General features: G+C 44.3%; 1 protein-coding gene across 1 annotated transcript in view; it reads left to right on the top strand.

Moving 5' to 3' along the window:
• Positions 1-1,469: 1,469 nt before the first annotated feature.
• PGM5 (phosphoglucomutase 5) overlaps positions 1,470-23,322 on the top strand; it is a 123,272-nt gene continuing 101,419 nt past the window's right edge. The window contains exons 1-3 of the mRNA XM_034773922.1: positions 1,470-2,253; positions 16,397-16,559; positions 20,994-21,140. Of these exons, the coding sequence (XP_034629813.1) occupies positions 1,993-2,253; positions 16,397-16,559; positions 20,994-21,140 (571 nt within the window). The 5' untranslated portion in view covers positions 1,470-1,992. The remainder of the gene's footprint in view (positions 2,254-16,396; positions 16,560-20,993; positions 21,141-23,322) is intronic.

Raw genomic sequence — 23,322 nt, forward strand, 5'->3', positions numbered from 1 at the left:
AAAGACACATCCTTGAAATTTTGCAGGATAGTCATCCTGGTGTCAAGTCCCAGCTCCAAAGTATGGTGGAAGGGCTAGAGCAGGAGTGGGCAAACTTTCTGGCCTGAGGGCCACATCTGGGTATGGAAATTGTATGGCGGGCCATGAATGCTCACGAAATTGGGGGTTGGGATGTGGGAGGGCTTTAGCTGGGGGTACGGGCTCTGGGGTGGGGCTGGGGATAAGGGGTTCAGAGGGCAGGAGGGGGATCAGGGCTGGGGCAGGGAGTTGGGGCACGAAAAGAGGTCAGGGGGCAGGCTCCGGGCGGTGCTTACCTCAAGCAGCTCCCAGAAACAGTGGCATGTCCCCCCTCTGGCTCCTACACGGAGGTGCAGCCAGGCACCTCTGCGTGCTGCCCTGTCCACAGGTGCCGCCCCTGCAGCTCCCATTGGCTGTGGTTCCTGGCCAATGGGAGCTGTGGGGGCAGTGTGTGGAGCCCCCTGGCTGCCCCTACACGTAGGAGCCGGAGGGGGAACATGCTGCTGCTTCCGGAAGCCACGCGGAGCAGGGCAAGACCCTGACTCCACTCTCCGGCTGAAGAGCCGGAGCGGGGCAAGCCCCAGACCCCACTTCCCGGCAGGAACTTGAGGGCCAGATTAAAACACATGGAGGGCCGGATGTGGCCCCCCGGGCCGTAGTTTGCCCACACCTGGTTCAAGTCAATCTTAACTGTAGGGTACCAGCTCTGCCGAGCCTTTAATCAATGAGAATGGGTTTTACTCTTCAAAGTACTCTATACCTATGAATTCACCAATCCTCACAACATCTGTGAGAAAGTGATCTCAATTTTCTAAATGGGAAACCTCAGGCAGGTAGATCAAGTGGTTGTCCCGGTACCAAACGATTCCTCAGCAATGGAATTACTAGAAGAGAAATCCATTAAATTTCCCTGGGGTTAGTATCCTGGATCGTTGAGGAATATCAGTGCAGCAGACCTCTAAGAACTGTCCCCTTTTGAGAGAGTCCGTGTGCAAGGATGGCATTGTAGTAAAGTCACAGGCAGTGCTTAATTTGTGCCCTGTCTCCTTTAGGCTTGGCAGTTCATACCCTTGGCACCTCTGCTGCATCAACTCTCTGGGCTTGATGTGTGGAAAAAAAATTGTTTGAGCCCAGCACCTATTTAATCACAAAATAAGCAGGGGCACAGGATTTGATTTCGTGCTACTCTTACATTCTTGAATCTCCCGTAGGCTTCCTTGGAGACCCTCTATTCCCCAGTTTCCCTATCTGTATCTTCCCGAGCTCACGTGGGTCTTGTGAGATTCCCTCATTAATATTTGTGAAGCCCGTTGAGATTCTCAGATGGGAGGTGCCACAGAAGTGAAAATTCTCATTACATTATTACTGATCTGGCACCGCGCTGAAGCACTCTGTACTTGAAATCCCCAGCTGTTCAGTTGCTGCAGGCCAGCAGCCCGCCAGCTTGATTTCTGAGCCACCAGGGGTTGGGATTGCTTTGTGCAAGAAGGAGAGCTCCAGGCTGACAGTACGTGATCCCCTGGAACAAATGCGTGACGCTCAGACATCCCCCCGCCCCCGCCTCCAGTTACATCTCTGGCAAGGGAAAACAATTCTCAGCTTCTCTTTCCAGGGTTATTTTGGGCTGGGGCAAAGCTTTGGCAAGCCCCTGGTGTCCTTGTTCAAAAAGAGGAGGTAGTTCGCCGCCCAGCGCGCAGTGGAGGGAGGAGAGCGGGCGGCGAGGAGCCCCGGCGTCTCCTCTGCTCCCGGCTAAGTTTCCCGAGCAGTTTTCGAGGCGAGAGTCCGCCAAGCTCGGGCCGGGGCAGGGCGAGCCCAAGGCGGCGGGGGCGGCGCTCGCTGCCAAGTCGCTGAAGCGAGGCGAGGCAGGCGGCCGAGGGGGCTGGATTAACCCTCGGCAGCCGGTTCCGTGCAGAGGCGAGGGGAGCCGCTGGGGGGGCGGCCGCGAGGAGCCACGTTCCTGCGGCGGCGGCAGCGATGGAGGGGAGCCCCATCCCGGTGCTCACGGTGCAGACCGCCCCCTACGAGGACCAGAGGCCGACGGGCGGCGGGGGGCTGCGGCGGCCCACGGGGCTCTTCGAGGGCCAGCGCAACTACCTGCCCAACTTCGTGCAGAGCCTGCTCTCCTCCATCGACCTGCGCGACCGCCAGGGCTGCACCATGGTGGTGGGGAGCGACGGCAGGTACTTCAGCCGGACCGCCACCGAGATCGTCGTGCAGATGGCCGCGGCCAACGGGGTGAGCCAGCCGAGCTGCAGCTCCCAGCCCTCGGCACCCCCGCACTCACCGCTCGCTCGGCACCCGACACTCATTGCCCCTCTGATCCACCTGGGCCTTCAGCATCCCCCCGCATCACCTCATTGCCCCACCGTGCCCTCTGCCTTCCCCACCCAGTGCCCCTCTGCCCCCCTGGGCCCTCAGCACCCCTCTGCATCCCTTCACTGCCCCCCGTGCACTCTGCTCCCCCCCACCCAGTGCCCCCTCTGCTCCCCATGGCCCTCAGCACCCTCTCTGCATCCCCTCACTGCTCCCTGTGCCTGCTGCACCACCACCCATTTCCCCCTGCCTGCTCTCTGCAACTCCCACCCATTGCCCACTACCCTCTGCTCCCCTGGGTCCATTGTTCCTTCTGGGGCCTCAGCACCCCCACTCTCTGCATCCCCTCACCACTCCCCCTGTGCCTGCTGCACCCCCACCCATTGCCCTCTCTGTTCTCCCTGTGCACCACCCCCACCCATTGCCCCTGTGCCCTTTGCTCCCCTGAGGCCTCAGCACCCCCCTCCTTCATGCCGTCATTGCCCCCTGTGCCCTTGGCACACTCTGCCCTCAGGACCCCATTGCCCCATGCCCTGTGCCCTCTGCATCCCCCACACCCACTGTTTTCCTGTACCCACTGACCCCTTTGCTCTCTGCTCCCCTCCCCACCCAGTTCTTCCCCATTCTCCCACTGAGTCCTTGGGTCCTCTGCTTCCCACTATCCACATACTTGCTACAGCCCTGTGGCCTCTGCCTCTCCCTGCCCCAGTCCAGCCGTGTGCCATTTGCACCACCAATCATGCCCCGATCCACCCACCGCACCCTTATGCCTTCTGCTCTCCACTAGGCACTCACCCACTGCAGCCCTGTACCCTCTGCTCCCCACTATCCACCCATCCATTGAGTCCTCGTGCCCTCTGTGCCCTAATCCTGCCGTTGCAGGTCCAGTCCCTCTGTATCCCCTGCAGCTTCTGTGCTCCCTCCATTCCCTTCTGTGGCCCCTCCTGCACTCATCCACCAACAGCAAACCTATGTCCTTTGCTCCCACATCAACCCCTATGCTCTCCATTTCCCCATGTCACCTACATGCTGCAATCCCTTGCCCTCTTTGCAGCCCCAGTACCACTGTCTCTCATGTACCCACTGCACCTTTTGCATCCCCATGTCCTCTGCTTCCCCCAGCCATCTTGTGCAGTCCAGGGTACTCCACTTCCCCACCATCCACAATCCTGTGCTGTCTGCTTCCCCATCTGCCCACTGCAGCTTTGTGTCTTCCACTCCCCACCCTGCATACCCTTGTGCCCACTGCTCCCTTCATCCATTCACTGCACCCACCCATCCTTGTGGCAGTCAGGGGTGCTGGAACAACTTGTATAGTGGGGGTGCTGAGAGCCATTAAACCAAACTGTAAACTGTGTATATAATGGAAACCACTTCAAGCAGGGGGGTTGCAGCAGCATCCCTAGTACCCCTAGTTCTGGCACCTATGGTGGCAGTGTGCTGTATCATGCACACACTGTCACCAATCTATCTAATCCTTCCACTTACTGCTAGGGTTGCCAACCCTTCAGAATTGCCCTGGAGTCTCCAGGAATCAATCTTTAATTGAAGATTGTCATGTGATTAAATCTCCAGGAATACGTCCAACCAAAATTGGCAACCCTACTTACTGCACCCCCATTTTCTCTATGCCCATCCACCAAGAGCATTCCCCAACTTCACCCTTTCCACTGTCATCCCTATGCCCATCCACATAATGCATCTCTATATCTTCTTTTGCTCCTTCACACATTACAACCCCTTATTCCCACCTTCATCCATCAGCCTATTGCAGTCTCACTCTCCTTTTCCCCTCCCTGTCTGCACTCATCCATGATTTCATCCTCACCTCCCTACTCTAACCCTCCATTCTTTCCCTCTTCTTCACATGCTGTATCTGCCCATTCTCTCCCTTGTCTGCCTTGCCACCTATTGCACCCACGTTTTTCCTTTTCTGAAACCACTCTTCCCTCTTTAGCACCCCTCCACCCACTATGCTCTTCTCCCCACTACTGCACCGATGGCATCAACACTTGTTTCTCCCTATTCCATCCTTTGCCCATCCGTGGTCATCCTTCTCCCACACCCTTCACATATTACGCCCACGTTTCCTTCCTTCTTGTCAAAGATCCGAGCCATATTTCTCATCCCTCTTTTTCATGTTTAAAAGCCCCCTTTCTGCACGTCTCCTCATTATTTCTTTTTGATTTTTGTCTCAAAATGACAAAATGTAGTGTCATGACATTATGGGTTTAGCTTTAATTTTAACTTTAATTTACTACTTTAGTAACAAAGACGCAGAGACATGCCCATAAACCCATGGATCAAAGGCAGTAATTCCCTCTGGTTTACCATAGATGGTCTGATGAGCATGTATTGCTTTCTTTGTCTCTAAATGTTATGTTTTATTTTGTTGTGGATTTTAATATTTTATTTGCTGGTGATAAAACAGATTATTTAAAACTGAGAGGAAAATGTTTCAGTTGTATTTGGCTCTTCATCTTCTCAATCCAGAAGGAATTTGTATTTATTAGTATTTTAATTGTATTGTGGTAGCACTCAGTTGTGCCACTCAGAGATCAAGGCCCCATTGTGCTAGATACTGTAATATATACGATGAAAAGGTGGTCCGTGCCTCAAAGAACTTTTACTCTAATAACACAGGCAAGTGGTAATGAGAAAAAGGAGCAGTCAGAATTAGAGACATCATGTAAGAAGGGGGAAAATGCTTTTAGATGTGGGTGGTATTGAATAGATACTAAAAATGTAAAGGATTGTTACTTTCAATCCGACCTTTTCATATGCATATCTAATGCCTGAGCTGTATGCCTAATGCTGTTTGATATGCCTTTTAGGATGTGCCGTGAGACTTCAGCAGGGTAGAGATTTTTTGATGTACAACCAGGGTGATCCTGAAAATCCACAGAAGCAGTGTTATCATGCTCTTTGACTCCTTATTTTAGGCTGAGATTGGTAGGGAAGCTGAGAAATGCTTTTTGACTCTGCATGAGAAAATTGAACCCTGTGGAATGACTGAAAATTCAGTAGGTGTATATCAAGTTTGTACTTATTGCAGAATGGACATTTTTCAAGAATGCGGAAGCGAAGTAAGTTATTTTTCACAGTGATAGCACTTACATGTTTTGGCCTTGTGCTGTGTGTATATCACTATGAAAATAATTTCTTTATTGTTTTTAGACCTAAACGTATTGGAAAAAGACAAGAGTGGCAAACAAATTATTTATATTGACTAGTGCTGCAGTTGCTTGCAGTACATTCTGCTCTGCTGTCAAAAATCTCAGAGAAGCATAAGATGATCAGTTCTTCTGATGAATTCTTTCACATGTATAAATGGGTACATATATTTATTCTGGAGATATCAGTTATGTAGCCATAGTTAATGTTGCCTTGAAATTTCCACTTAAAGCAGGACTAAAATCCCTCTTTTATATTTTAATGATTTATTTGACTCTTCAAATTTGTCACAATAACTCGTTGAAAGTTTAATTTTCTATGTAATCTTTAGTAGTAATTTACTAATTTTTGCAGAGAAAACTTTATGAAAATTTTAAACCTGTTTTTCAGTCCTTTCTGTGGGTTCTTTTAACTTTGAAAGTAAACATTGTACACATTTCAAATTGTACCCAGTAATTCATCTTTACAATATCTCTGAGGTGATGTTAACAGTTAAAAGTTATTTTGGTGAAAACATATTTTAGAAATGAGATTAGCAAACATGAGCTGATAGACGAGAGAGATTTTGAAACAAACGAGTATTACATATCAAAAGCTTACTGGAGGAGGGCACAGGGTGCTGGGCAGCGAGGGACTTTGTGCAGTGGCACAGGAAGTATAGGGCATGAGCAGAACTCTGGGGAGGCATGAGGATGAAAGCATCTATGGTGGTTAGCCATGGAGGAGTGTGCAGGACAATGGAGGCAGGCTGAAGGAGGCTATGGATAGACATTTAGGATGACTGTTAGAGGAAAAGGCAGCAGAAAGTAGCTCTCAGAGGACCTGTTAGGGCTCACCAAGCAAGGGAGTCCTGGTGTTCTGAGCCGGGAGCAGGATGCCGCAGCAGGAGCTCTCCTCTCGTGTAACCTAGCTGGCCGCTATGGCCCAGATCCACAAAGGTCACCTACGTTTCATTGAAGTCAATGGACATTAGGAGCCTAAACATCTTTGTGGATCCGGGACTAGCTCCACAAACACAAGTGTGAGCCAGCTTTTGGGGGAACCAGGAGTGCAGAGGAGGTGGTGGCCATGAGGCCTAAGGGGCTGAGGAACTAGGAGGGTGGGCACCAAGAATCAGAGGAGCTGGAGGATCAGGGATTGGTGAACCAATGGTCCAGGTAGCACCAGGGGTAAGACTCCCTGTTGGCCAGATGCCTGTGTCCATAGGCGCCGACTCTGTGGGTGCTCGGGGCTGGAGCACCCACAGGGAAAAATTAGCAGGTGCTCCGCACCCACTGGCAGCCAAACTCCCCACTCCTCGCCTCCTTCTCCCCCACCCGAGCACACCGCATCCCCGCTCCTCCCCCTCCCTCCCACCCAGTGCTCTTCCCCCGCCCCCCTGCTGCCTAACAGTTGTTTGGCGGCACTTAGGACTTTCCGGGAGGGAGGAGGAGGAGCAGGGACGCAGCACGCTCAGGGGAGGAGGTGTAGAAGAGGCGGGGCAGGGGCGGGGACTTTGTGGAAGAGGTGGAATGGGGGCAGGGCAGGGCCAGGGGTGGGGGAGGATCGAGCACCCACCGGGCAGAGGGGAAGTCGGCGCCTATGCCTGTGTCCCTGCCTATGTCTCTCTGGTCTCTTCAATCTCCCTGTCACATTCCCCATTTTGCCCTCCCTTTTCCACCCCAGCACTTCTTTTGGGTCTTCACTGGCCATTCTTATGAGGTCAATTTGACAAACTTTCTGTGCTTTGTTGGGGCAGAGCTCCCCCTGCTGAATTATGGGAATTTTTGTCAGACACACAGTTTGCTCTGTTAGTGTCACTCCAAGTTGTGTTTGTCAGGGGGCAATTTTTTCCTCACAATTCCCACACAAACCCTTAGATATAAGGTTACTCTGATACATTCCCTGACAATGCAGTCATTATAACTCCAGGAGACCAACAGGTAAGGCTACACTGACATTCAAATACCTTCCTGCCTCCACACACGACTCTTCACCTCCCCAGCAAATTTACACATCCACTTCCTCTAATATCACAGAAAGCTTAATTATTACTTTAGATTTTTGAGCTAATACTAACAATATGCTGTATACTTTTACAGTGAAAATATGGCTGCTGGTAAAGTATCTTAACCTTCCTGAGGACATAGCTAATTTATCATCATATCAGCTGGGATAACTCCTTGTGTTATTAGCCATGAAAGTAGGGGAGAGAAAGGGATCACTCCTGAAAGCAGAAGAGCCCCCTCCTTGGGAGAGAAGGAATTCACTCAAAGGAGAGGCACTGGTGTTGCAGGGAGAGACATGAGCTGCCCCCACAAAGGATCAAAGGAAACCTAGGGATGCCTTGATTAAATTGTATTCAGAGCCTTTACCCAGGCCAGAGTTCCAGGAGGATGATGGCCAAATTGTGCAGTCAAACTCAGTTTGCATCTCTACCATGGAGGAGGCACAGCCAATCCTATGGTAAATCATGCCTCCGGTATGTAAAAATAATAAAATATTTTCTTTTATCAGTTTTAAATGTGTTGTCATTTAGTGGCCTGGATGCCCCCTTGTTCTTGTTTTGTGAGTCACCCAGCATTCCGTCTGTGGGTCCCACTACAGGGCAGCCACACTCTGGCTCACTCAGCATGGTAGCCAATGTATACTTCTTTTGATTCTGAATTATGTGCGACCAGAGTAGGGATGGATTAGCCAGCAGTGGCTAGCTGCTGGTTGTGCTCTTGAGCTGCATGTTGAAGGCCCATATGGGACCGGCTGGTAATCACATCCTGCAAAGATACCTGGCTGATGGGCTGGATTTTGGGAAAAGAGATCCAACAGAGCCAGGATGCTGTAATTTGGCCACAAAAGCGATTGCAGGAGCAGAGAGAATCATGTCCCACTTTCTGCACCTGCTTACTGCCTCAATAGCCATGTGAAAAACGCAGTCTTTGCAGTGCTATGAGGTAGGAGAACCACTTTTGGCATGATCTTGCTTTCCTGCTCAGCACTGCAATGATTTTGTCTTGGTGTCCTAAAGTCAGAAGGAATCAGGGTGAAAGCCCCCCCTCCCCAATCTATTGTGATGTGAACAGCTGATGGTTGGCCGATTCAGAGTATATGGTAGGTTTAAGTTTATAAATGGGATCACTTGGTCTCACTGGGCAGATAGGAACTCTCAATGGTGTTCATTTCCCCCCGTATTGCATAGCAATGTTCCACAGAGAGGGATGTACTGCCACACTTAGTAATGCTTGAGTTTAGCAGTTTAACTTGCCTGCCCGCTGCCTTGGGTATTTTCCAGTTGTCTTTTTAATACAACATTGTTTGTATTTTCCATTATATTCCATGTAAACCCTGCTGGTACTGTATAAATAATTAATACTATCTCTGCCCCTTGTTGTAGCATGCTGCTCGGCCATACAAAAACAGGGGAGGCCATAGTAAAGGATATGAAAGCAGAGATCCACAGTGTTCAGGACATAATCTACTTGCTTCATGTGTTTTCAAGCTTAATTGACTGAAGCATGTGAGAGATTACTGGGAGAATAAAAAAAAAATTAAGTGACTCCATGTTAATCTACTGTATCGTCTGAAAATGCACAGCTGCATGTGGCAGCAATGCTTAAAAGTAATCTGGCAAAATATTTGTTAGGGTAGCCATTCTTTCAGCCTTAAGTTTGCTAAAAGTCTGGTCTTTGTCTTGCTGCAGATGCTGTACACAAAATGACAGAAACTAATGTGGAATACAATACAGAATGTAGTATTATAAAGAACTTTAAATGATTGTAGTCTTGCAGCAGTTGAAATCTTTGAGTGCCAGAGGTACGCTTTTCATGCCATAGCAGTATCAAGTGATGTGAGGGGCGTATTATCTGCGCTTTAATTAGAAATGGGTAAATGAGCACCAGTTTGACTTTTCCAAACCAGATGATTAAATGTCAGGTCAATAAATCTGAGAATTGATTATTTAAAGAGAATTAAATGTCAGTTTAATGTTTGCTTCTGAACACAAAACATGCAGCATCTGTGACAAGATTGTGTGTGTGTGTGAGAGAGAAATACCTGGGTGAAGAGGCTCCATGGGGATGACTAGTTTAGTTCTTCGCAGCCTTCAGACCTTTTCACGGGGGCACTTCAGAGCTTCACACAAGGATTCAAGAGATGAGTTCTTTGCAGTGGGGATCATTATTGATACATAGCACAAATATTTAGCTATCAGAACTTGTATAGTCACTTCAACATCCTTAGTGTAGAAATGAGATCCCTGTATTCAGGGGTGCTGAGAGCCATTGAACCAACCTGTAAACCCCATATATGAAGGAAACCACTTCAAGTCAGGGGGTGCAGCACCTGTAGTTCCAAAACCCATACCTGTATTACTTCCTGAGAGCAAGGAATTTACTCAGATTAATGTTAATAATGGGAATTAAAGCATCCACTTCAATGGGAGAATAGAATCTGCAGTGTAGGTAAACAGAAATACTTATAAATGACAAAGCAGTTAAAAGATCACACTGTATAATACATTAATTGTGCATTCTGAGTCATGTTGAATGTATTTCCTTTGTTTAATATTAAAATAACTTGTTTTTGTGTACAAAAACATCAAAACACACAACTTCTTCAAGAATATAGAATTGGACATGTATGTTGATGTAATCTACTCTGATCTGCAATAGATACGCATTCATAGTTGAACACTTCCATAGATTCAGCCTTGTTCTCATGCATTTTGCAAAGTATAATTCCTGTCAACTCCCTTTGGCTTGTATATATGCAACTCTGTTTAAAAGCTGGCACACATCTCTGACAGCTGTAGTTGGAAGATTGAGTCATTGCCATAGATGGCAGCCTTTCTACAGGCTTCATTATTTTTTAAAATAAAGGGGGGGGGGGAGCTGAGATGCAAAACAGACATTTTTAATATGTTTTCCACATGCCTCTGTGTTTCTTAAAGAAATATTCATACATAAAGAGTTGTGGAGGCTAGCAGAAAGTTTGTTGCACTCTGTCAAGCAATTCTGTGTATTTTCTCAAACCCCTCAGTGTTGTTTGGCAGTTGCGGTTAAGTGACAACACCGATATAAGGATCTTGTGAGAAGTGGCATGTTTTCTAAAAGCAGCCGCACAGACAGAAAAGAAGCCATAAAAGGACAGAATCTAATTCAAAACAACTCAGAATATTTCTCTATTTCCGCTTATAATAGTTGCACAGTACTAGGTGGAATAAAGCAGTAGGAGGTGTAGCAGTAAAAATGCAGGCCTTTCCTCTCGCAAACCTGGGTCTAAAACTGGTCTGAAATATTTATTTAGATTCTGGTGGTTTCCACTTGTCTCCTGGTGGATGAAGTTTTTTGACCTGTCCATTTTCTAAGGGGGGGAAAAAAAGCATCTGTCAAAAATCAGGCCACAATAAGTGGAAGCTATTTTGCAGGGCGAAATGGCTTCCTTGTTCTGTATTCAGAGGGATTGTATTTCAGCAGTTATGCATAGGGAAAGTGGAAAGTGTTTGTGAAGCAGTTTGAAATCCCAAACTGTTGAATGAAGGAAACGATAATATAGCACCTTTCACTTGAGGATCACAGAATGCCTTAAAAGGTGGGGAAAGCACTATGTGCCCATAAAGTAGCTTTTGTCAGTTAGTGAAAAATCAGTTTCATTTCACATTGAGTGAACTAAAATGTCCAGCCTGGAAAAAATATACTTTTAGTACTGCCCCCTATAGTTTGTTAATCAGCAGTGAAGTGACAGCATTTCAAATGTTGACACTTGGAAGAAGACTGCTTTATTCTGCCATCTGAAAGAGGTTGCAGGGGAGTCCAGCAGTGATGCAGTTAATTCAAAGGCTGATAGTGTCTGAGAGAATCCCCCCAAAACAAATAGATTCATGCAACTCCAACATGCACAAATGACATTCACTGTAAGGTTTAGGAATACATAAAGTTGTGTTCTCCTACTCTCTTTCTGATAGCACAAATGACCAGCTGTGTTTATATGTAGTACTTGCACTAAATTCCATATTTGTGGAGGCTGATTTTAATTATTCAGTTTTAGGACTATGTATGGAAGGACTGATCTCATGAAGCTGGAATAGAAAGCACATTGTTCAAAACATCTATTAAGCAGATAAAAATTCAGTATCAAATATTCATATTAAATACACACATACTGCCTCCAGTATGTCTGGTTAAAAACAATTTTCTGTGGAAAAACTGGTTTTCAACAGAAGATTGGGATTTTAACTAAATGAACATTTTCACAGATTGTGTCTGCTTTCCATGGAAACTTTTGACTTTACATTGAAAAAATAAAAAACACACATTTTAGGATTTTTGTTTTGTTTGTTTGGGGACAAAAACTTTTGTTTTCATCAATATTTTCTGCAGGATTTCCCCCCCCCCCCCAACTAGTTCTAGTAGGGTAGATATGTATTTTGTTAAGAAATAAAACACTCTTTGAAGACTTTCTATAGTTAATAAACACAACTTTGAAATCTTTTTTTTTTCTTTGCCTGCCTCCCCCTCCCCCCAACAAAAACATGTACAGTCACCATGAATATCAGCAGCATAAAATTGTGGGGGGAATGTGAGGTTAATATCCCAATCAAATCTCAAAATAGAAAGATCAGTTAATCAAATGTAATGTTCTGAACAGTTTAAAAGCACAAAGCTGTGATAGACCGTGAAAAACCACTTGTAAGTTTTGGAAAAAAAGTATCTTGTGCTTAGTTTAGCTGTCAAACATTCCAATTTACATAATCTGTTTTTTGCAAAAATAATCCACAGAAGCACACATTAGGTGAGTGAATTTCTAAGCCTTATCAAAGTACAGCTGCACAGATTTTATAGAGCTGAAAGGTCCCAGCCTGTTGAACTGTGTCCAAAATGAATGGAGAGTCAGGGTTTTTCCACCTTCTACAAATAACTGACCTAGCAGCCAGTAGCAAAAGTTGAATTAGCATCCAATTATCTCTGTCACATTCCTCAGAGAGTTCAAATACTCCAAGATACAAAATTCCAGAGTGCTTGGCACTGAAAAGCTGGGGAACTTTTTTTTCCAATGTGATATATAACCAAGGATCTGTGTTGAAAGAATTTCAAGCAGGACCAGAGTACAGAAAGCAAGATTCCCTATGGAATGCAATCCAACATCTGTAATAGAAGTGACTTGCCATCCTGCTCTCTTTACTGGTGTCTGATACCGTACCATGAGTTACAATTCCCTATTGCAGCTTTAACTAATACTATTGAAAAAGAATAAAGACATGATGGTGCCCACAACTTTGATTTGAAAAGATGTGACAGCTTCATTTCCCATTTAATCATGAATTTTCCTTTAAGACGCAAGATAGAGACAGTGCTTCATATACTTTTCTCACAACCTTCTGAGATTCATTACCTAAAACCAGGGTTTGTTCAGAAGGAAAAGTCTCACTAGTACTTAGCAACCTTTACAGTGTTTTGGACTATGTCTCTCAAATGTTTTGGGGGTGAAATTCTGGTTCCAGGATTTCAACCCTAGTCTTTTGCCCATCCCGTCTGTCTACCTCTCTTTTCTTCTTTAATTTTTCATCTCTCTCTATCAGTAAGTTTTCCACCACTTCTTCCATCAGAACTTCCTGTGGAAGAATAGACTGACTGCTGGCTTGCCCCCCTTGGGGCTGGGTTTGGTGTAGCAGTTCTATGTTCTCTAGTACCCCCGCCGACCATTGCTCCAGTTCTGCGGTGGTCTCTTGTCTTGTGACTTGGCCCTGTGGCCAGGTCATGTTTAAGGCCCCATCTTTGAGGGTAATGAAAAGTCAAACGTCCAACAAATAATTCCTAGACCCTGTGTCAGGTGACTCTGGATCCAGTTGTTGTCACATCCTTCTCTCTAGGCTCGGAATTGTCCTTATCCCCTTATGTCAGGTGGCTTTACACGACTTTACCAGTGGCCCAACCCCTACATTAAGTTCTAGTCTAGGGACTCTAGGACAAATAGCCAAGATCTGCTCTATCAAATATCTTGCAGCTTCTTCCCTGGACTCCTTCCTACCATTAACCTTTCTTTAGGCCTTTTCCTCAGCTCCTTCCTGTGCTTTTTGTAACAAGCAAGCAACCGTTCCCAGGGCTTCTCCCCAGAGATCCAGTTGTGTCAGGGTCAGCCACAGGAGCTTGCTCCAATCCTGTATCTTCTCTTCTCTCTCCACTTTCTACTCCCCTGCTTCCAGCGAGTGACTGCAGAGTTCTTTAGTCTCTCACTGCAGACCCTCAAATGCCCCTTATACTTTACTATCACTGGGTTTTGCTGGCTCCCATGAGGGTCACTCCTACTCATGATGGTCACTTGGGCCCAGGATTCACTGTCCCTGGCCTACCAGGCTTCCTCCTGGCTCGGGACCCTCTGTCTTTAGCCCAAGAGAGGAAGCTCCCAGTTACCTCTCTCCTGGATCTCTCCCCGGCCTTCCCTCTGTTGCTCAGTGCTCCCTTTATTGAAAGCCCAGCTCCTCCATAGCTGGTTTGATCACCAATTATGCCTAATACTCCTCCAGTGGCCTAAATGACTCCTGTTAACCCATGGTTAACCAGTGTGAGGTTCATACACCCCATCACACCTGCCCTCTGTTCTCCACTTTCTCATTCCTCTCCATATGTGGCACTCTCAATTTTTCACCTCTAGGCACTTCTGTATAGATCTGGTTGGAAAACTGAAAAATGCAGATTCAGGAAAGGTCAGTTTTGACAAATTTCTCGACACAATTTAAAAAAAAAAAGGTTCAGAAGTGTTGAAACATACCATTTTAACATTTTTTGAATCAAAATGTTTGGTTTTCCAGTTCAACCATAAAAAGATTTTGAAATTATTAAAATGAAACTTTTCAATTGATCTGAACCAGTTTTGCCCCCCAGATTTTTGGTTCATGAACATTTTTGAAATGTTGACTTTTCATCCTAATTCAGAATGGGAAACATTTCCAAAATTCTGAAAATGTTTCATGAGATGGGAGAACTATTTCCTGCCCAGCTCTACTTCTGTACTCTCCTTCCTTCTTCAACCACTCAATCCTATTAGACCCCACATTCTCCCCTTTGTCTCTCCACAATTCTGTCTTGCATGCATGCACTGTGGACTGCCATGCGGGGAGAAGGAGCTGACCAGGGCCATGACAGTGCTTTCCGCATGGAGTGGGGGGGCAAGCTAAGGGAAGCATGTCTCCTCTTCTGTCCTTCTCTGCCTTTAGAGTGGGAGGGAAGGGGAGGAGAGGGAACAGATTTTAATATAGAGGAGACAAGATACTTCACTGTATGCTGCTGCTGCTTCCCTATGGTAGGAAAGATGGGAGCCCCAGGAACTTCAATTGCTCCTACTTCAGTCTCCTGCCTGGTGAGTCCCCATTTCAGTAGCCGATGAGGATGGGTTATCTTTACTTTCCCCAAGCCAGAGAGAAGGGGACAGGAGACAGAGGTCTCCTGCTTTTAGCAGGGGAGGGGGAGCTGTACTAACTTTTCTTTTAAAGAGACACTGACTGGCATTTTTAAAATAAGTCTGTTTAAAAAAAAAAGACAACTCAAGCCAACAACATCCCTTTAATGTTCTGCATGCAAATGCCTCATTATTTGTTTGTGACATTAACCTCTCCCACTGGTTTTATCATCTGCCCATTTCCCATTAACTAGAACTCTTTTATAAAATGCCTGTACATATATTTATGATTGATTCCTGGATTATATTTATATTGAGCTGAAACTGTAGTGTCCATCTAGGGGTGAGAATAAGGTTTTTCAAATTGTAACTTTGGGGTGGATTTTCACTTAATACTGACTGCGTTGAGTCCATGTTTAATAACTGCCCCTTGAAAAGTTGCTGTATTTTAAGAATGGACAGGAACTTCTTGTGTTCGAATATAGCTTGGGGTTCACACTTTTTTCAGCAGGACTAGCCAAAGAGTGACCCTGCAGGCCAAATGCAGGTCACAGTGTTCTACAGCCAGGGCATTGGTGTCCTTATCTTAGATATAGAGGTATGACTCACAGAGACTGTAGGCCCTAGCATGCAGTGATCTCCTTGATCCAGCTGAAAGGCCACTCTGTGAAAGGCAGTTGCTATCTGCTCTCGATTATGCTAATTAAAGCGACAGCCCTGCAATCGGATCCACACAGTTGACGTTTGCACTTGTGTGAGGCCCCATTGATTTCCATGGGGCTCTGTGTAGGTGCATAGTTCTGCCTATGTGAATCCAATAGCAGGCCTGGGGCCTAAATATCGTTCTTGGCAAATGGCCAGTGTCACGCTCCAAAGTTTGGGTGCCTCTGCTTTACTGTCTACTTTAGACCAAATCCTGCTCATTGACTTCAGTGGAGTTACTCCAGCTGCGTAACTGAAAGCAGAATTTGTCCAATAGTGTCTAAAAAGTCCAATTTGTCTATGTTTAGGTATAAGTGTGCTATCTAAATAATGAAATAGCTGGTGCAAAAATGCTTTACAATTTGTGTAAGTTAATTAAGTATGTCAGCAAATTGCACAAGTGAAGTTAATGAATTTTTACTGAGGGTTACATTTTTTATTTTTTAAGGTTAAGGTCAAATTCAGTCCTACCATATATTAATGTAAGTTGTATCTTTGTAAGAAATATTTGTTTACTAGGAGTAGCTAGTTTGACCACATATGGCTACTTCACACTATAGAATTCTAAACATTGTCTGTCATCAGCAGAGGTCTAACAGATTAACTTCCAGAATTCTTAGTTATACAGTAGTTGGTCCAGAGATAGCTTAAATACTGGCATTATAGGTCTTGGGCTTCCAGCCACGTTGGGAATTGAGCCATATTTCTATATATTATATATACATATATAGATATAATTATTTAGCAAGTTGGTAACATTCAGAGATGAAATGCCAGCATCACTCAAATGTAATTAAACTTATTTTTCTGGTTCATTTAGATTGGAAGATTGGTTATTGGCCAGAATGGCATCTTATCCACACCTGCTGTTTCATGTATTATCCGAAAGATCAAAGCAGCTGGCGGAATTATTCTAACAGCTAGTCACAGTCCTGGAGGACCTGGAGGAGAATTTGGAGTCAAGTTTAATGTTTCCAATGGAGGTAGGTGTTTTTATAACACATTACATCACTGTATCTCAGAAAGGTAGAAATAGGTTGATAAGGATAGCCAGATGGTTATAACTATTTGTTTTCCTGTTATATGGATTTTTCAGTGTTAGTAGAATGCTAAGAAGTTTTCAGTATCAGGAGAGGTTTTGTTTATATATATTTTTATATGAAAAAAAATCTAATATGCCCTGCACCTATACCTCTCAGTTAGTTCAGCTCCCTCTGAAGTCAATAGGTGTTCTATATACAGAAGGGTGCTGGATTTGTCATACTGTTTTTTAGATGATATTTAGTCTATGTCCGTGGATGTGTGATAGGTAGGGCCCTACCAAATTCATGGCCATGAAAAACGCATCACGGGCCGTGAAATTTGGTCTTTTGTGTGCTTTTACCATATATTATACAGATTTAACGGGGGAGACCAGTGTTTCTCAAATTGGGGGTCCTGACCCAAAAGGGAGTTGCAGGGAGTCACAAGGTTATTTTGGGGGGGTCACAGTATTGCTACCATTACTTCTGCGCTGCCTTCAGAACTGGGCAGCTGGAGAGCAGCAGCTGTTGGTCGGGCGCCCCGCTCTGAAGGCAGTGCCCTGCCAGCAGCACCGCAGAAGTAAGGTTGGCAATACCATACCATGCCACCCTTACTTCTGCGCTACTGCTTTCTGGGCAGCCAGAAAGTGGCAGCTGTTGACTGAGGGCCCAGCTCTGCAGGTAGCAGCGCAGAAGTAAGGGTGGCAATACTATATCCTGCCATCCTTACTTCTGTGCTGCTGCAGGCAGTGGCTCTGTCTTCAGAGCTGGGCTCCTGGGTAGCACCCGTCGCTCTCCAGCTGCCCAGCTCTGAAGGCAGCGCTGCCACCAACAGCCGCGCAGAAGTAAGGGTAGCAGTATCGCAACCCTCCTACAAGAACTTTGCAACCCTACCCCACAACTTCTTTTTGGGTCAGGACCCCTACAATTACAACACTGAAATTTCAGATTTAAATAGCTTAAATTATCAAATTTATGATTTTTAAATGCTATGACTGTGAAATTGACCAAAATGGACCGTGAATTTGGTAGGGCCCTAGTGATAGGGTGTACCAGGTCTACTCTGCCTCCTGCTGGAGGATTTGTCACCCTGGCACTCCTCCTGCTTAGAAAAGCCATTCAGTTTCGGGTACCAACAAGACTAGGTCCTAGAAGGGCTGGGAGGAGGACACAGCCAATCAGGAACTACCAGTTCAAATTAAGAAGGCTTGCATTATCAGAGGGGAAGTGGTAGGTGAATATGTGGCAGGAGATGAAAATCTCAGTCCTAAACCAAAGCCCCAGGCCTGGGTCTGGGCCTAACCATCAGACTGCATCTTCACTTAAGTGGTGCAACAGACTTGGTTTTGAAATTTTGTTTTGAAATTTAAAGGGCCAGGTGGCCAATTCTTTGAGTTTAACTTTAATTTTTTATTAGAAGACCAGTGAAAACTTGCAGCCTGAGACACCTTGCTCCAGGCGAGCTATCACCCACTTTATGGAACTTAACATTATAAAGCCCTATTCTACTCACATTTCCATCATACATATCTTGGCATTTGCTTTAAGGTTGGGAGTTTCAAAAGCACCTAAGGGACTGTGCCCTTGTCTTCCTGTATGGGAACAACTATATTGGTAGAAGCACATTTAAACCAGTATAACTGCACCCATGCAAAGGGTTGTACTGCTTTAAATACACTGGTACAGTTAATGTGACATAATTTGTGTGTAGACAAGAGATGAGACTTTAGCTAGTACAGTCAGTCTAGTCCCTCATTTTCTTAAGCATGGAAATTCATCTGTAAAGATCATATTATTACTTTGTTTTATGCTTCCATAATACATCATAACAATGATTAATAATACTTTGCACTTTATAGTGCTTTTTCATCTGAAAATCTCATGTCCTTTACAAAAGTGAATGTTGTTAGAACTGGGCAAAATTTTCAACTGAAATTTGTTGGCAAGAAATGCGGATTCGGTGACACCGAAATGATTCATGAATTTCTGTTTGTATCCAAAAAAAGAGAAAAATTCTGAAAAAGTCAAAATATTTTGTTTCAACATTTGCAAACGTTAGCATTTTGACTTTTCAATTTGAAACAACTTCTTGTTTAGTCAATTTTATTATAAACCCCCCACAACTTTTAAAAATGCTCAAGATCAGAATGAAGTGTTTGTGTCAGTTTGAATGAAACATTTAATTTGACCTGAAACACATTTTTTTTTATTTATTTATTTATTTATTTATTTATTTATTTGACTGCCAGCAAGCCAAAATATCAGATGTTTACCCAGTTCTATGTATTATCTTTATGTTGGAAGTGGAGAAACTTAGGGCTTTTCTATGCACAGTAGCTGCATCAATTGCATCACACTAAAGGTGTGATGCTAAACCAGTGCAACTTTGTGCGTAGCCATGTCTGAATCCCAGAGAGGTTAAGTAGCTTACCTAACATCAGACGTCAAGTCAGTGGGAGAGTCAGGACTAAAGCACAAAAGTCTCATGCCTTAACCACTGGACACACTATCTCAGCAAGACAGTGCGGGGAGGGATAACTCAGTGGTTTGAGCATTGGCCTGCTAAACCCAGGGGGTTGTGAGTTCAATCCTTGAGGGGGCCACTTAGGGATCTGGGGCAAAATCAGTACTTGGTCCTGCTAGTGAAGGAAGGGGGCTGGACTTGATGACCTTCAAGGTCCCCTCCAGTTCTAGGAGATAGGATATCTCCATTAATTTATAATTTAAATCCTCTCTCCCCAGAATCTGCCTGACAGATGTGTAACAGTTCAAGTTTTTTTCTTTTGCCTGCTTTGGTATTTTAAGCAAAATCCATATAGCTTATTAAGCTTTAAAAATAAAACTCTCCTCAAGAACAGATGAGTCAGACCAATTATTCTCATTAGTCAACAAGGGCATAATAAAAAGTAATAGGCTTAAGCTGCAGCTGGGAAAATATAGGTTAAGTATTAAGAAAAACTTTCTAACTATGAGAACAGTTAGGCAGGAGAGCAAGTTGCCAGGGGAGGCTGTGGGATCACTTTAGCTGGAAATATTATCACTAGACTAGACACCCATCTATCAAGGGTGATTTAGGACTAATGAAATCTGTCCTGACTCTCTGGAGGAGTTGGAATGAAATGAGCAGAGCTCTCTTCCTGGCTAAATGATTTTATTATAACAAGAAGTTAAGCAATCATTGTCTGTACTGCTACCACGATCCCTTGTACAATATTATGCATTACACCTAACTTATGTGGCATGATTGATACCCTAATTTATATGGCAAAGCTGCACTGAATTCAACAACATTACTGGGAATGGTGTGCAATTAGAAGTAAAAGAGGTGTATGAAGGTACTGAAGGAATGTCTGTAAGGGAACAGAAATAATCATTTTTCAGAGCAGAACTGTGCTTTAATATTATAAATTCATAGATTTTAAGACCATAAATGACCATTGTGATGATAAAAACTGACCTACTGCATAAGAAAATGACAGAACCTCACCTAGCAATTTCTGCATTAAGCCCATGACTTCTGTTTGAGCTATAGCATCTTTTAAAATACACCCAGTTTTCAAAACTAGCAAATCAGTTAGTATACAATTGCGATGTGAATTATATTCTTTGATTAACATGTTTACTCCAGATCAATCTGTATGTTAACAAATTAAGGAATTTTTGAATTTCTAACACAAATGTGTTTTTGTTGAACAGGTCAGAGATGTTCTGCAAGTAAACGTTTCTATAAAACTGGTGAACCAAATGCATTTTTTAAAATTTAGGCCAAAGGGCAATAAAGTTATTTAAAACTCTCAGTTATTTGAACTTTGTACATATGTCAAAATTGAACTGGGCTGGACAGAAGAAGTACATTGCACTCTGCTGTCCTGGACCTAAATGTACTTTTTACTTTTTAAACACATCTTTGCAAATTTGTAAAAATGGATAAACAATTCAGGAAATACCAGTTTTATTTTAACACGCACATTGAGATTTACTGAAGAGAGTCAATGAATGGCAGATTTCTTTAGCACTACATCCAAATTATTGTGGTTCTTCCCCTCCTCCCCCGCCCCAAAAATGATTTATTTCTATGCTGTTTTTTATTAGTAAAAAAAAAAAATCAGAAAAATATATTCTGGTTTCAGTGTTATATTTCTTACAAAAACACGGTAACTCTGTGTTTTGCTTTAAGTGGAAAAAAATCTGTATTTTACTCCAGCTGTTTTTTCTGGGCTTATTTATTTTGAGCACATCAGAGCTGTTTGCAGTTGATTACAATTGCAAATACAGAAAGAATCTGTTCTCTAAGTCAGCCATTGTCAGAAAAAAGCTTCCAGAGTAGCAGCCGTGTTAGTCTGTATCCGCAAAAAGAACAGGAGTACTTGTGGCTTCTTAATGTTTGTCTTCTAGGACCTGCCCCAGATGCCGTTTCAGACAAAATCTATCAGATCAGCAAAACCCTTGAGGAATATGCCATTTGTCCCGATCTCAGAGTTGACTTATCTCGGCTGGGAAGACAAGAATTTGATCTGGAGAACAAATTCAAACCTTTCCGAGGTACCAATCTGTGTTTTTATCCAAGCTGTATGCTAAATCCATAGATTTTGTTTATAAAAAGAGTTGCCACAGAATGACAATAATGTAAGTATTTAAACGGTGCTTAGATTATTCTTCACAATGCCTTAAAACATTAATCCTCACAACATCCTGCAGAATAGGTAAGTAAATCTTATATCTATTTTACAGATGGGGAAACTGAGGCGAAAGAGTTTGTGTATTAAAGACCCAATCCAACAAAAGACTGAAACACATGCTTAACTTCTAGTGTGAGCATCCGTTCTATTACAGTCAAACACGTGCATAAAGCAATTTGCTAGATAGGCCCCAGTTCAACAATTCTTAAGTGCCAGAGGGGCATGCTTATAACCCCAGCTAGAGTGTTGTTTGACTACACTTCCCCCTCTGAAAAGGTTCATGCCTGAGAGCTGTGGCATGCCCTCCACTCTCAGACTCCAAATATGGAGGCAGTTCAGCACCACAGGGGATCAGGTCAAAGTGTACTAGTTAATATCTAAGGCATTGATTCAGCACATGCTTAACTTTAAGCATCAGAGTAGTCCCAATGGCCTGGTTGGGTAGGATGTCCTGTTGTTAAACTGGTCTGTAAGTTATGAAGGAATGAGACATTTGGCTTGTATATGGGATACCTGTACAGCTCTGCCTGATGTGTTAAATAAGTCCCATTCCCTAGATGGGTCTTGGTCTGTCACATACAGCAGCATTTCCCAGTGGGTCATGGGAAGGTTTTAGGTGGGTGCAGGCCTAGTGCACTGGGAAGGCCCCCTTTGTGGGTGTGTTTCAGGGCAAGTCTGCTGGCACCCACACTGCAACGGCAGATTTTGTTCCCTGGGGCTGGGGCTGGCTCTGCAGTCTGGACATTGCTGCTTGGCGCACAGGCTCACAGTGCCAGTGGTACCAATTCAGATATTTCTTGGGGGAAAGGGGAGCAAATTTTCAGATTGGAATTTAAATATACAATAAAAAACAACTTGATGGACAATTTTTGATTACTTCTACATAGTACTTCAAACCAGTTAGCTTTCCAGAGTTTTACAGTTAAAAACCACAGAGCATTAGAAACCACAGAGGAATGTCTGCTGTTTCACCCACAAGCCACTATGCTCACCCCTTTCTGGGAGCCTCTTTTCTATACCCTCCCCAAAGCCCCGACTCCCTTACTCCCCTCCCAGCTGGCTTCAAGCTTCCTTGAGGGAAGGAATTTTAGGGTCTTCCCCTCTCTGCCCCATAGCCAGGCCTCCTCCCCTGTGACCCAGGGACCTCTTGGTACTAATGGGCAGAGGGCACAATAGTGCATAAGGGTTACTGGGATCCCTGGGGTCTGGGTATCTACATACTAATTCACCAAAGAGTGTCACGAAGTCTCTACTGAAAGACTGTGTCACACTGATCATCATAATAATTGGAAAATATGTATGTAGGGATAATATGTAAGGAGTTATGGATATATATACTGAAAGTTATGTTAAGGTCGGTGACTTGGGGCTGAGGTGATTAGGCAAGTTTTCTTTCAGGAAAGAGATATCTGGCTGGCTGGCTGGCTATATGTAAACTGCGTATTGTATGGTTCACAATGGATTCCCATATGCAGTCTGAGCTAAATGCTAATGAGGGGATTGTGAAATCTTTCAGAGAGGGAGTTTACAGAAAGAAATAAACCAGCAGGAGAGAGTCATAGTGAAAACTATGGATTTTTGGACTATAACTGTAGGTACCACGACTCACTCTACATCCTTCACTGAGGGGACAGGCAGGGCTTGTCTTATGAATGGAGAATCACACTGGTCTGGCTGTTTGATGCTGGGAGAGAGATTTTGAGTGAGCTACCCTTTATAAGATAGGGGAATGTCTTACTAGTTAAGTTTAGCTCTCAAAAGCGTGTATGATTTTATTTTATATGTAACCATTTATTTCCGTTAATTCTACTTGCTTTGTCTTAAATCTCTGTTCTTTGTTAAATAAACTTCTTGTTTTTACTATAAACATATCTGAGTGCTGTGTGATAAGTGGAGGCATAATCTAAAGTGACTGGTAAGCTGCGGTGTATTGTTCCCTTGGGAGCTGATCTGGGAATGCTCTGAGTGGTCCAGTGGCTCAGGGATGGGCACTCCAGGGGGATGCTTGATGGACTCTGGGATTGGTGTGTGCCTATTGCTAACCT

Source organism: Trachemys scripta, chromosome 6 (genome assembly GCF_013100865.1).
Source record: "Trachemys scripta elegans isolate TJP31775 chromosome 6, CAS_Tse_1.0, whole genome shotgun sequence".
NCBI classification, from domain to species: Eukaryota; Metazoa; Chordata; order Testudines; family Emydidae; genus Trachemys; species Trachemys scripta.